Source organism: Phaseolus vulgaris, chromosome 2 (genome assembly GCF_000499845.2).
Source record: "Phaseolus vulgaris cultivar G19833 chromosome 2, P. vulgaris v2.0, whole genome shotgun sequence".
NCBI classification, from domain to species: Eukaryota; Viridiplantae; Streptophyta; class Magnoliopsida; order Fabales; family Fabaceae; genus Phaseolus; species Phaseolus vulgaris.
The window spans coordinates 40841079-40854040 of NC_023758.2; the positions used below are offsets into that span (position 1 = coordinate 40841079).

Sequence of the window (12962 nt, forward strand, 5' to 3'; positions counted from 1 at the left end):
AAAAGACATACATCTGCAAAATAACAAAGCATTATCAATAAAAAATAATGTATCAAAGGAGGTTTCTCTTTAGATATGTGATAAATCTCCTCGTACAACACTAATAGAGGGAATTTCTTTGTATAAAGAACAATCGAATAAGAAGAGATATAATTTTCTTATCTAAATTCTCATAAAGGAAGAAAATATTTTAAGTTTGAATCGTTACAAAGAATTCATAATTTTAAAACTTCAACTCCCAAATAAAATCAAACAAAATCGCTTATTATATTTAAATATAATATTACATGTCTATAATTAACCACTTTCTCACATATACAAATATGTCATTTGAAAATTGTTTCATGATTTAATTGTATCTTATTTATGATATATTAATATTTATTAAAAAAATACCGTTGGATACACATGGACCTATGAGTACGTGTGTCTATTTTGTATGATAATAAAATTAAAATTTAATTAAAATATAAATATTATAATAAATTAATTAAAACATATTATTAAAATTATATTGAAGTTGTAATTTTTGTATACATAAAATATAATTAAACAATTTTTCCTTTATTATTTTTTATAACCATGTAACTATGTAATAGTAATATTTGTAATTTTTCATCAAAATAAGCTAAAATTATAAAATAAAATTGTTATAAATATTTTGATTTTTTATTAATTATTAAAATCATGCAATAAAAATACTTTTTATGTTTATAAGTAACTTTTTTAAAAGAATGGAAACTAAAAAAATATAAGAATAAAAGGTGTAAAAAATTGTCAACACCAAAAACCATTTACAAAATCTAATCTCCAATAAAATAAATAAAAAAGTTTAAAACTGCACTAATCCTCTGAACGAATACATTAATTAAGTAATGGACCAATCATAGAGGTATTTTAAACATAGATTTATATATGTATAACAATAGATTAAATTGAAGCATGGAGGAAAAAAGAAGAAGAGAAGAAAGCATAGGCTAATGATGATTCATGACCTTGAAAACAAAACACAGCTAATAAAAATCATGTGGTTGCCCTAATTAGCCCCACTCCTGTGCAGGGTAACCTAACCCTTTTCCCACTTATATTATCGACAACAAACCTCAAGTAACAACACATAAAACTCACCACACCCGCAAACAGTATATATAAAAGACACACAAACTCACACACCCCGAGGGAGAATAGAGTGGCGACGCGAGTCTCTCGTAATCAATCAAAAACCCTAACCGCGCGTGCTCGTCGCCGCTCATCATCTTCATTCTTTTCTCCTCGCCGCCATGGATCCCGAGGTGCAACAATCGCAGGTGGCCGCCATCCTTGGTGCCGATCCAGCGGCTTTCCAGACGCTGATCTCGCACTTGATGTCCTCCTCCAACGAGCAGCGCTCCCACGCGGAGGCGCTCTTCAACCTCTGCAAACAAACCGATCCCGATAACCTCTCCTTGAAGCTCGCGCACCTCCTCCACTCATCGCCGCACCACGAGGGGCGTGCCATGTCCGCCATCCTCCTCCGGAAGCAGCTCACTCGCGACGACTCCTACCTCTGGCCTCGCCTCTCTCCACAGACGCAGTCCTCCCTCAAATCGCTCCTCCTCTCCTCGATTCAAACCGAGAACTCCAAATCCATCTCCAAGAAACTCTGCGATACCATCTCCGAACTCGCCTCTGGAATTCTACCGGATAACGATTGGCCGGAACTTCTCCCTTTTATGTTCCAGTGCGTGTCTTCCGATTCCCCTAAGCTCCAGGAATCTGCGTTCTTAATCTTCGCGCAGTTGTCGCAGTACATCGGCGATTCCCTCACTCCTCACATCAAGCACCTCCACGACATCTTCCTACAGTGCCTCACCAATCCCTCCGTTAACCCTGACGTACGAATTGCTGCGCTTAACGCCGTTATCAATTTCATCCAGTGCCTCTCCGGTTCCGCCGATCGTGACCGGTTCCAAGACCTGCTACCCGCGATGATGCGGACTTTGACCGAGGCACTTAATTCCGGCCAGGAGGCCACCGCTCAAGAGGCGCTCGAGCTTCTCATCGAGCTCGCCGGCACTGAGCCGAGGTTTTTGCGGCGGCAGCTTGTGGATGTCGTTGGCGCCATGTTGCAGATAGCAGAGGCTGAGTCCTTAGAGGAGGGAACTCGGCATTTGGCGATTGAGTTTGTGATTACTCTTGCCGAGGCAAGGGAGCGTGCCCCTGGGATGATGAGGAAGTTGCCGCAGTTTATTAGTAGGTTGTTTGCAATACTCATGAAGATGCTTCTTGATATCGAGGATGTTCCTGCATGGCACAGTGCTGAGACAGAGGATGAGGATGCTGGTGAAACCAGTAATTACAGTGTGGGACAAGAGTGCTTGGATAGACTCTCTATATCTTTGGGTGGAAACACCATTGTTCCGGTTGCATCTGAACAGTTGCCTGCTTACTTGGCTGCCCCGGAATGGCAAAAACGCCATGCTGCACTTATAGCACTTGCTCAGATAGCTGAAGGCTGCTCGAAGGTATTGATCGGAGATGTCTGCTCTGTTGCAATTATTACATTTGTGTTAGTTGTAGTTGTTTGTGATGAATTATTTATTATTGTGCAATAGCTTTTATGTTCGGTGTGAGTGTGTGCCACTTGTGGTTTTAATTTTCTTCTTTTAATTGCTACAGGTCATGATAAAAAATTTGGAGCAAGTGGTTGCCATGGTATTAAACTCCTTTCCTGACCAACACCCCCGTGTAAGGTGGGCAGCCATTAACGCAATTGGGCAACTATCTACTGATTTGGGTCCGGATTTGCAAGTTAAATATCATCAAGGGGTGTTGCCAGCATTAGCTGGTGCAATGGATGATTTTCAGAATCCTCGTGTACAGGTCAGCTGGCCTTTAATTTAATTTATTTTCTTTATTATTGAGTATACTTTTTGTGCTCAATGTGTTAGAAATGAAAAATTTGTGATACAATGGGCTGTGGATATCATTAAACATTGATTGTTTACAATATGAAATGTAAATAATAATTGCAATTGTACTTTATACGAGTTAAATTTATACAAATATGAATCATTGATATATACTGCAATTGTATGAAATGTGTATGATTTGTTTATTTTATTCTTTAGTCATTATGATTTGTAAGTGGAGTTCATTAAATAAGCTTTCTAGTGTAATTATTCTAAAAAATATTGTTTACACAGGCACATGCTGCTTCTGCAGTTCTCAACTTCAGCGAGAACTGCACACCTGATATCTTAACGCCATACTTAGATGGAATTGTTAGCAAACTGCTTGTGCTTCTTCAGGTATATTAATGTTATTTATTATTGTCATTTTACTGAATTATTATAGAATTGAATTTTTCCTTCTTAATTTGGATATTCTATACAAGTTTCAGAATGGTAAGCAGATGGTGCAAGAAGGTGCCTTGACTGCTTTGGCATCAGTTGCTGATTCTTCTCAGGTATTTTTGGGAACTTCTTTCTTCATTTGACATTTATGATTACTTTTCTTTGGATTACTCATTTAATACTATGGTCTTTCATAGGAACACTTCCAAAAATATTACGATGCTGTAATGCCATATCTGAAGGCTATATTGGTTAATGCAACCGACAAATCTAACCGGATGCTTCGGGCTAAGTCTATGGAGTGCATAAGTTTAGTTGGAATGGCTGTTGGGAAGGAGAAGTTTAGGGCAGATGCTAAGCAGGTAGGTGTTTCTTTCTACTTCACTTTGTTTTTATACTTGGTCAAACTTATTTTAACATTTTGATTTGCAAGAATGTATGGTTGGTGTTGTATATTCACTTTTTATACATCATTATTTTAAAAAATAGTTGGTCTAGAATAGAATGGGAAGATAGGAAGTTAGCTGCCCCTGAAACTGCTTTAAACACTTCCTTCTCTACCTGGTCAGTTGGATCTCATGATTTTAATATTCTATATATGCTAAAGGTTATGGAAGTTCTAATGTCCCTTCAAGTATCTCAACTGGAGACCGATGATCCAACAACAAGTTACATGCTACAGGTATGTTTTTTATATTATTTATATAGCATGTGCATAAAGTGCCTATTGGACTATGTTTGTTGTAATGACTTTAATTTTTTTAAAGGCATGGGCTAGACTATGCAAATGTCTAGGACAAGATTTTCTTCCTTACATGGAGTTTGTTATGCCTCCATTGCTTCAATCCGCTTCACTTAAGCCTGATGTAACCATTACATCAGCTGATTCGGACAATGACATTGAGGACTCCGACGATGAAAGGTCTCATTCTTACTCCTTCTCTATTGAACTTCTCTTGTGATTTTTGGTTATGTTCACCAATAGTTTAAGCCTTAAAAGTTAAGGCCCATTTATTGCTTTACTGGTCTTTTTGATTATAATCACCTCATCAGCACGACAACAAAAACAAACTAACATCTACAAATCCTAATGCACATTCTCATTTTCTAATAACAATTTTATTCTACTGGAGAATCAGAACCCCACATCAATACATTTTTGTATAAGCTGAATGATTCAGACTAAGTTTTGTTTATCCTTTGTAGTATGGAAACTATTACTCTTGGGGACAAGCGAATTGGAATCAAGACTAGTGTTTTAGAGGAAAAAGCTACAGCGTGTAACATGCTTTGTTGCTATGCTGATGAGCTGAAGGAAGGATTCTTTCCTTGGATTGATCAGGTTAGAATGTTACTTTGAATCCCTTTACGCTTTGAGATTTCTTACTGTGTATCTTTACATATTTTCCCGTGTAATAATTTGAATGATATGCAGGTCGCTGGAATTTTAGTTCCACTCCTTAAATTTTATTTCCATGAGGAGGTTAGAAAGGCAGCTGTTTCAGGTATAAAAAAACTATATTCTGTGCATTTTCAGGAATTTTTTCCTTACACAGTAAAAGTAATTTATAATCATTACCATAACTGTTTAATTGTTATAATTTCCAACACCACTTTAGCAATGCCGGAGCTATTGCGATCTGCAAAGGTAGCCATAGAGAAGGGGCAATCTCAAGGACGGGATTTATCCTATTTGAAATTTCTGACTGATAGTATAATTCCTTCTCTGGTGGAAGCATTGCACAAGGTAAATTGTTATCCAAGTTCTTTGTTATGCTATAATGGAATTTATGTTTGCTTTTTGAAGTGATTTTTTTTCTTTGTTTTGATTTGAAATTTTCTTGAAGAAATGTTCATTGTTTTAAATACTGCATTGAAGAAAACGTTTGTTAGAGGGCATGCAATTTTTTTTATAGTTTAGGAGATCCAGTCCTGGCTTGAGTTTGAGGACCAAGGTTTGTGTAGATTATATTTGCGGTGAACGTTGCCTGACTTATCTATCCCTTGGCATTTCCTTGCTTAGATTTTCCCATTTTGTTTTGCAGGAACCTGACACAGAGATTTGTGCAAGCATGTTGGATTCATTAAATGAATGCTTACAGGTTCGGTTTACGAGATAACATGGTCACACACACACACATATATAGAGTGAGAGAGAGTCTATGCCTTGTGTTATGGATGAATTTCTATTATGTATTATACAGAGCCATGACTATTGAATATACCTTGGCAAAGTTGATGTTATTACCTATAATTAAAATTTTGATGTTTATCATTATTTTTTTATTTAAAAATAAAAGTCGATGAAGGTGTCTCAATGGAACTGCTATTGTTTATTCTTTTAACCAATGCTATCCCTTCTAGGTTTTGTTGTCAATTTGCAAATAAAAAACTAAATTTTACAGTTTGGTTACTTCCTCTTTCATGTTTGGTTTATAGGGGGTGTTTAAATTGGCACTGAGTTGACTTGGTTACAATATTTTTCTTTTACACTTAACAACTGCCTGCCTCATAAATGTTTCATGATACCCTTCACATTTTACTCAATATGGATTTAGATATGTAATATTTGTTTTGTAAGGAGGGATATGCCATGTGAAATTTGGGTTCTCTGTGAAGGTTGCCTGTGTTTATTCTGCTCAGCTTTTTCGAATATCCCATTATAACTATCTTAGTAGTTTTTTTTTTATCTGGTAAGATAATACTTATTATGTTGTTTGAATCTATTGGAGATCCTACATTGACTACATATAACACCAAATTATAATATATAAGGGGGTGTAAACATGACCTTTTAAGCCAATTTTGTGAAGTTGAATTAGGCTTAAAGTCTACTTTCTAATAAAATCTTTTTCATCCACTATATTTTCGGCTTTTCTTCAATCTCACTAGGAGGCCCTATAATGGAGAACTGAGCTAGTTTAGCACTCTGACTGGAGGTAGAGTGAGCCTGTGAAAATTGACTGGGGAAACTATTAAGCCATATAGTGGTCAATGGCTTTTCTCTAAACATGATTAACAATACAATACTTTGGTGTCATTAGATTCAAGTAAACCATGCCTTGGGAAAGAGGGGTGGATTGTTGTTTATTTTGTTCCATTCCATGTGCATTGCACTGCTTTTGTTAATTGTGCATGAGTGTTAAGTAGTTGTTTTGTCAGATGCACGAGTAATGATTGATCCATTTGTTGTGTCTTTTTTGTTTATCTTTCCCTTCCTTGCCTTTTGTGCATTATAAATATGTTTTGGGTGTTTTCCGATGTTTTTGTTTCCTCTTTTAGATCTCTGGGGTGCTTTTGGACGAAAGCCAGGTCAGATCTGTTGTTGACGAGATTAAGCAGGTGATCACGGCTAGTTCAAGTAGAAAACGGGAGAGAGCTGAGAGGACCCAAGCTGAAGATTTTGATGCTGAAGAGGGGGAACTAATTAAAGAGGAAAATGAACAAGAGGAAGAAGTTTTTGACCAAGTTAGTTTTTTAACATAATCTAAAATAATTTAAAATATCACAAGTACTAGATTGCCATCTGTGTTTTTCAATTTTTACGGATGAGTTTCGTGGTCTTCTAATTTATGTATGCATACATTGTTGCAGGTGGGTGAAATATTGGGAACTTTGATCAAAACCTTCAAAGCCTCCTTCTTACCTTTCTTTGATGAACTGTCATCATATTTGACACCTATGTGGGTATGTTCTTTGAGGAAGCTTGCAATTCTATTTTATACATTTCTATTTCCCATTGAATTCATCCAGCTGGCCTTCAGATCCTATCTTCGGTATTTTGTTTTGGTGTAATTATGTGTATGTTTTACTATTTTCTCAGTTTTAATTTAACCAGTAAATTATGGATATGATTTCGAAGATGTACATGCTGCTAATTTTTTAACTTGGCCGTTTTAAGAGCTTGGCATTTGTTTGTCAATATGCTACTGTACTTGATAATCTTGTAAAGAGCATTCCTTATGCTGTATTCAAACATTTATAATATGAATAAGTCTTTAATTTATAAAAAAGAGTAGATTACCCTAGTTTTGTTAACTAGATTGCGAAGTGACTGGTGATTGCGTTCAACTCTAGGTATAGAGATAGAGATAAACTTGTGAAGCACATAACTGCACGTCTTTATGTTCAACTTCTAATTCAGTTCTATACATTTATAATCACTGAGCTCTCCGGTCTTTATTCTCTTTTATTACACTTATCATCTTGGAGCTCATTTCTTTTCGTTCTCCTGTGCAAGTTAGCTTGCACGAGCAGTACATTTTTTTTTTCTTTCATGTAATGATCAGTCTACCATCATTAAGCTCTAAGATTTAGCCACATTCTGCTATTTGAATGGTCTATTCTAAGGAGATTTCTTATAGGCATTGTGCCTTCTTATTAATGTTAAGCCTGATTTTCAAGAAATAAAACATGTATGTCATAGTTTTTGATTTTTTATTTAATGTTTTGGATACAGGGAAGGGACAAGACTCCTGAAGAGAGAAGGATTGCAATTTGTATTTTTGATGATGTTGCAGAGCAGTGTCGTGAAGCTGCTATCAAGTAAACTCCCTTTATTCTACTAGGTTTCTGTTTTAGCGTGCAGTGATAATTATGAAGACATGTATTATCAACTTCATTTTTATATGCCAATTGAGCAGGTATTATGATACATATCTCCCATTCCTGTTGGAAGCTTGTAATGATGAGACTCCTGATGTCAGACAGGTCAGGATTAGGCACTCTCTGTTGGTTTCCATTTTGAATACCATTTTTATTGTTTAATCTGTTTGATTGTTTATGTTGGTATTTCCTCACATTTTTGCAGGCTGCTGTGTATGGCCTTGGTGTTTGTGCAGAGTTTGGTGGATCTGTGTTCAAACCACTGGTTGGAGGTACTGCTGGATACATTAATAAACTTGCAAAAAAAGCTGTATTTTATTGAGTAACAAGTAATTGTTTTATTGCAGAGGCTCTTTCGAGGTTAAATGCTGTGATCCAGCATCCTAACGCTCTTCATTCAGATAATGTAATGGCATATGACAATGCTGTTTCTGCTCTGGGAAAAATTTGCCAATTTCATCGGGACAGTATTGATTCAGCCCAGGTCATTAATTGTTCTTGTGGTTTATAACCTGCTTTTAGGATTTTGGTTCCTGATTATGTCTATCATTATTACAACCAATTCTGAGCCTGACTTTAGTTTTTTTGTTGAGATGATAATTTACACTTTTGCTAATTTTATGTTATGTTTGCAGGTAGTCCCCGCATGGCTTAACTGTTTGCCAATAAAAGGTGATTTGATTGAGGCCAAAGTTGTTCACGATCAACTTTGTTTAATGGCTGAGAGGTTGGGCCCAACTCCTCTTTTCAATTGTCTGATCTGCTATGCTATGTATCTCTTTCTGGTGTTCTAATTGCCCTATTAATTTGCAGGTCGGACAGTGAGCTGCTGGGCCCAAACAATCAATACCTTCCAAAAATAGTTTCAGTGTTTGCAGAGGTAAATTTTTTGTTGCCACTCCAATTTGCATTTGCTTTTCCTGAACTTGAGGGTTTTTAACTTTTTATTTATTGGTAGGAATAGGATGAAAACCGAAACATATGAGTAGACCTTTTGTTGTTGATGAAAGGATATATATGGAAATCAAGCCATAAGGAGAATGTGATTACTTCTCTAGCTTGTCAACTTAGAACGTGTCATATTTTATTAGACATCCATTATTTTAGTTGATGTCATGCAATCATTTCCGTAGTGTACTTTAATTTGAGGAGCCAGTGTCCTTTTCATACTTACAATCCCATGAATGCCGTAGAGTTTATGAAATGTTCACTCTTCTGTTCCAGTAATCAAGGCACATGTAGCGAATGTGTTTTTGGGTAATGTGTATGCTTATATTGGATTTTTTTTTATATTACTTTCTATTTAATGGAAACCTTTATGACAGGTTTTATGTGCTGGTAAAGACCTAGCGACAGAACAAACAGCTGGGCGTATGATTAATTTACTCAGACAGCTCCAGCAAACTTTACCACCCTCTACTTTTGCTTCTACGTGGTCATCTTTGCAGCCACAGCAGCAAATTGCACTGCAATCCATCCTTTCTTCATAGTTTTCACTGCTTTGCTGCTTTACAATCCATCATTTCTTCATAGCATCCTGGCTTGGCATTTGGTGTATTGCTCTTCTTGGGAACAAGCTTTTTCCTGTTTGGTGGTCTCTATTTGTTACCCATTCTTTTTGCCATAAGATGGTTTCCATCATTCATTCTTGCATGGTGTTTTATAGCAACATGGCTTCAGTTTTGAGAATGCAGAGTCAATTGTGATTGGAAAGGGAACTTCCTGTAGAATGTGTATATTATGAGTGTTAATAGTCCGATCGAGTCCAAAAGAGCATGTAAGGCTGTTCTGGTGTGGGAGCTTCTCGTTCTATTCCTCTTATTGTTTTTTCTTACCATATCGCGTGAGAATATAGGGTTGTCTTTGGGGCAATTCTTGCAGTTTTGGCCTATTGTATTGGTTTTATTTCTATATCAGACAGTATTTAGTGTACCATATGAAATTTTAATGCTATTTATTCATTAAGGTTGCAGAAGTTGTTTTCAAATCCATGATTTGTTCACAATTAAGGGGAGGCTGAAGAATATGATTTGTACGGCTAATGCAATTAAGCTGGGTCTTTCAAATTTTTTTGTTAGCTGTATTTCTTATAAATTTTTTGTGTTCAAGTGAAAAGTGTGGGTATATCATGATTGGTTTCAAGCAAATTATTAGTTGTTTTGATTACATTAAGGATTGATAGGTTATTTTCACTCGAAAGCATACTTTTCAAAATTTGACTGGCCGCTTTTTATTTGTTTATTTGGGAACCGATCTGATGATTGATCATTATCCCTTTAAAATAAATTTTATTAACTAGTGAAGATTGGTCAAACTGGTAAAAATATCAATGCGTAAAATCCGTTTTTGTGTTTCTAGATGTAGTTTATAATTTTAAAGATTAAAAGTACACTTTATAGAAAATATGAGTAGGTAATGATTATTAATTTATCTTATAAATAAACATGTAATCTGTTTGCTTATATTAATTTACAAACTAGTTTAGTGTACTTTTTTTTAATTTGATATTACATTAATGTTATTTTCTTTTCAATTTTTTACTTTTAATTTGATATTGTTAATGGAAATAATTATATTTCATTTAAATTAAAGTTTGATGATATTTTTGTTTTGAACTTTTTAAAAATATTTTGGATGTTAAGAACTTATAGAATAATTTTTTTATTTAGTTTTTATGTTAAAAAGTTATATATATATATATGTATTATTTTAATATCAATTTCCTTATTATCTACCTTTTTCTTTCGATACAAATAATTATTAAAATAAAAATATGTTATTAAATTATAAAAGGATTTTATAAAAAGTAATTATACAATTAAATAGTTGTTGTGATGATTTTATTTAAAATAAATTTTTTATTGTGGATAGTTATTTAAAATTAAAGAGATAGTTAGTTAAAAAGTAAAATCCTAATAAATTGTGTTAAAAAAATAGTTAAAAGATATAATGTTTAGAATTGTTGACTGTTATTAAATTTTATTGTAACGTCTTTGTCGGTACAGTCTTAAAGCAGTAAAAGCCGTGATTGGTGGGAATTGATATATGCAATCATTGAGGGAAAAAGTTAATGCCTTGATAAAAGTAGACATAAATATCACAATTTCAGATGAAAGTCCACTCGCTTGGTTTCTTTGGTGAATTATAGGAAGAATTGTTCCTTCAATTTCTTAAGTACCAATGTGATTCATTTAGTACCAATGTGTTACATGTATATGTTAAAAAATTACCTGTTTACTGTATTATGAAAAAAAAGAGTGTAAATACGGCTGTGTATATTATAATTTCATTCTTCCCTTTACAGAGTGAACTTTTAGCAGAAGTTGAAATGTGTTGTTGAAAAGGATGTTTTACTTTGTGATTTATAACTTAAATTTGGAACAGCCTTGACTCTCCCACAAAGACATGTTAAAGTCACAGCTTTCCCCTTTCAAGTTATCCTGCATGATTGGTTAACTGAGCTTACACTACACTTTCCCCAAGTGTCCTCTCCTTATTGTGATAAAATAATCTGGTTAATTTCTAACGTAAGATTATTAAAACATGGTTGCTCCCACTGAAAACATGTTTTTCTCTATTCCGATATCCAAATCCAGCAGTCATCTTCATATTTAGAATTAAGAAACCATCTTTTATATCTATTTACAAATGGTTCTCCTCCTTACCACCTATCATAACAAAATGAGATCCTTTTCCATGTTATTACCTTGTTGAACTAACCTTGTGTTAACAGAGTCTTTAAGTCCCTCTATGTTAGACCTTTGCTATAAAAAAACTCAATGTCTTTAATCTGTGAGAATCCTTTTGATACATGATTTTGACACTGTTTTCAAAACAGTCAAAATTCTATGATGGGTAGAGTCCAATAAATTAGATCAAGCTCTATACTTTTAGTCACTAAAAGCGAAAACACTAGTGACAAAATCAATAATGCAAAGTTGGCTATTTAGCTTCCACATTTTATAAACGATCAAAATATATTTTGAGATAACTTGTCATATACTTATCATTAGAAGTTTTTCCAAAAAAAATATACTTCCCATTATACAAAGCAATATCACATGATGGTGTATTTATAAAAAAATAAAATAAAAATTAGTAAAAGAAAAGAAAAGAAAATGTAAGTACGAAAAGAGAATTAGAACAATGAAATTAAAAGAAAAGAAAAATGTAATTTTTTTTATAGATAAACTTGAAATGTGATTACACAAATTATATTGCTTGCTGATAATCATAGAGATCAATGGGTTAAGGAGAATTTTTTTATGACTTCTACATAGGTTTTGTTCTTACAACAAGGACCAAGAACACTAGAATAAGATTGATAAGATCAACTCCTTTACAAATCTTCCGAACTTGGGCTGGACTCTCTCGGCTTCTCCTCGAGTTGGGCTCTCGGCTTCTTCTCAGGTTGGGCTCTCGCGACTTCTTCTCGAGTCGGGCTTTCGGCTTCTTCTCGGGTTGGGCTCTCGCGGCTTCTACTCGAGTTGGGCTCTCGGCTTCTTCTCGGGTTGGGCTCTCGCGGCTTCTACTCGAGTTGGGCTCTCGCGGCTTCTTCTCGGGTCGGGCTTTCGGCTTCTTCTCGGGTTGGGCTCTCGCGGCTTCTACTCGAGTTGGGCTCTCGGCTTCTTCTCGGGTTGGGCTCTCGCGGCTTCTACTCGAGTTGGGCTCTCGGCTTCTTCTCGGGTTGGGCTCTCGCGGCTTCTACTCGAGTTGGGCTCTCGCGGCTTCTACTCGAGTTGGGCTCTCGACTTCTTCTCGGGTTGGGCTCTCGCGACTTCTACTCGAGTTTGGCTCTCGGCTTCTTCTCGGGTTGGGCTCTCGCGACTTCTCCTCACAGGTGGGTGTGTGTACCTGCAAGGCGCTCCGATGCCAAAGTCAGATATAGTTTTATGTTCATCAGATCAATTGAATCTTACTTACCTCTTGAGTTGAACCTCTATTTATAAGGCTCTCTTATTGGGCTTAAGAGTTACTTGGGTATTTTCTTTTTGCACCTAACATTTTGAAAACACACACCTG

The 12962-nt window shown here is 35.4% G+C and overlaps 1 protein-coding gene across 2 annotated transcripts; it reads left to right on the forward strand.

The window, feature by feature from the left end:
- The first annotated feature begins 1009 nt into the window (after positions 1 to 1009).
- Positions 1010 to 9915, forward strand: LOC137812125 (uncharacterized). 2 transcript variants are annotated; one of them, XM_068614029.1, is made up of 20 exons: positions 1010 to 2504; positions 2659 to 2862; positions 3186 to 3290; positions 3377 to 3448; positions 3533 to 3697; positions 3943 to 4017; positions 4103 to 4257; positions 4542 to 4677; positions 4771 to 4840; positions 4955 to 5082; positions 5381 to 5437; positions 6618 to 6803; positions 6930 to 7022; positions 7795 to 7880; positions 7979 to 8045; positions 8146 to 8212; positions 8288 to 8424; positions 8576 to 8667; positions 8754 to 8820; positions 9266 to 9915. In XM_068614029.1, exons 1-20 carry the CDS (start codon positions 1281 to 1283, stop codon positions 9428 to 9430), a joined length of 3351 nt encoding a protein of 1116 aa, XP_068470130.1. In that variant the 5' UTR covers positions 1010 to 1280; the 3' UTR covers positions 9431 to 9915. The 2 variants fall into 2 exon arrangements, with proteins under 2 accessions (XP_068470130.1, XP_068470131.1); XM_068614030.1 differs by having other exon boundaries at positions 3383 to 3448.
- Positions 9916 to 12962: the final 3047 nt, after the last annotated feature.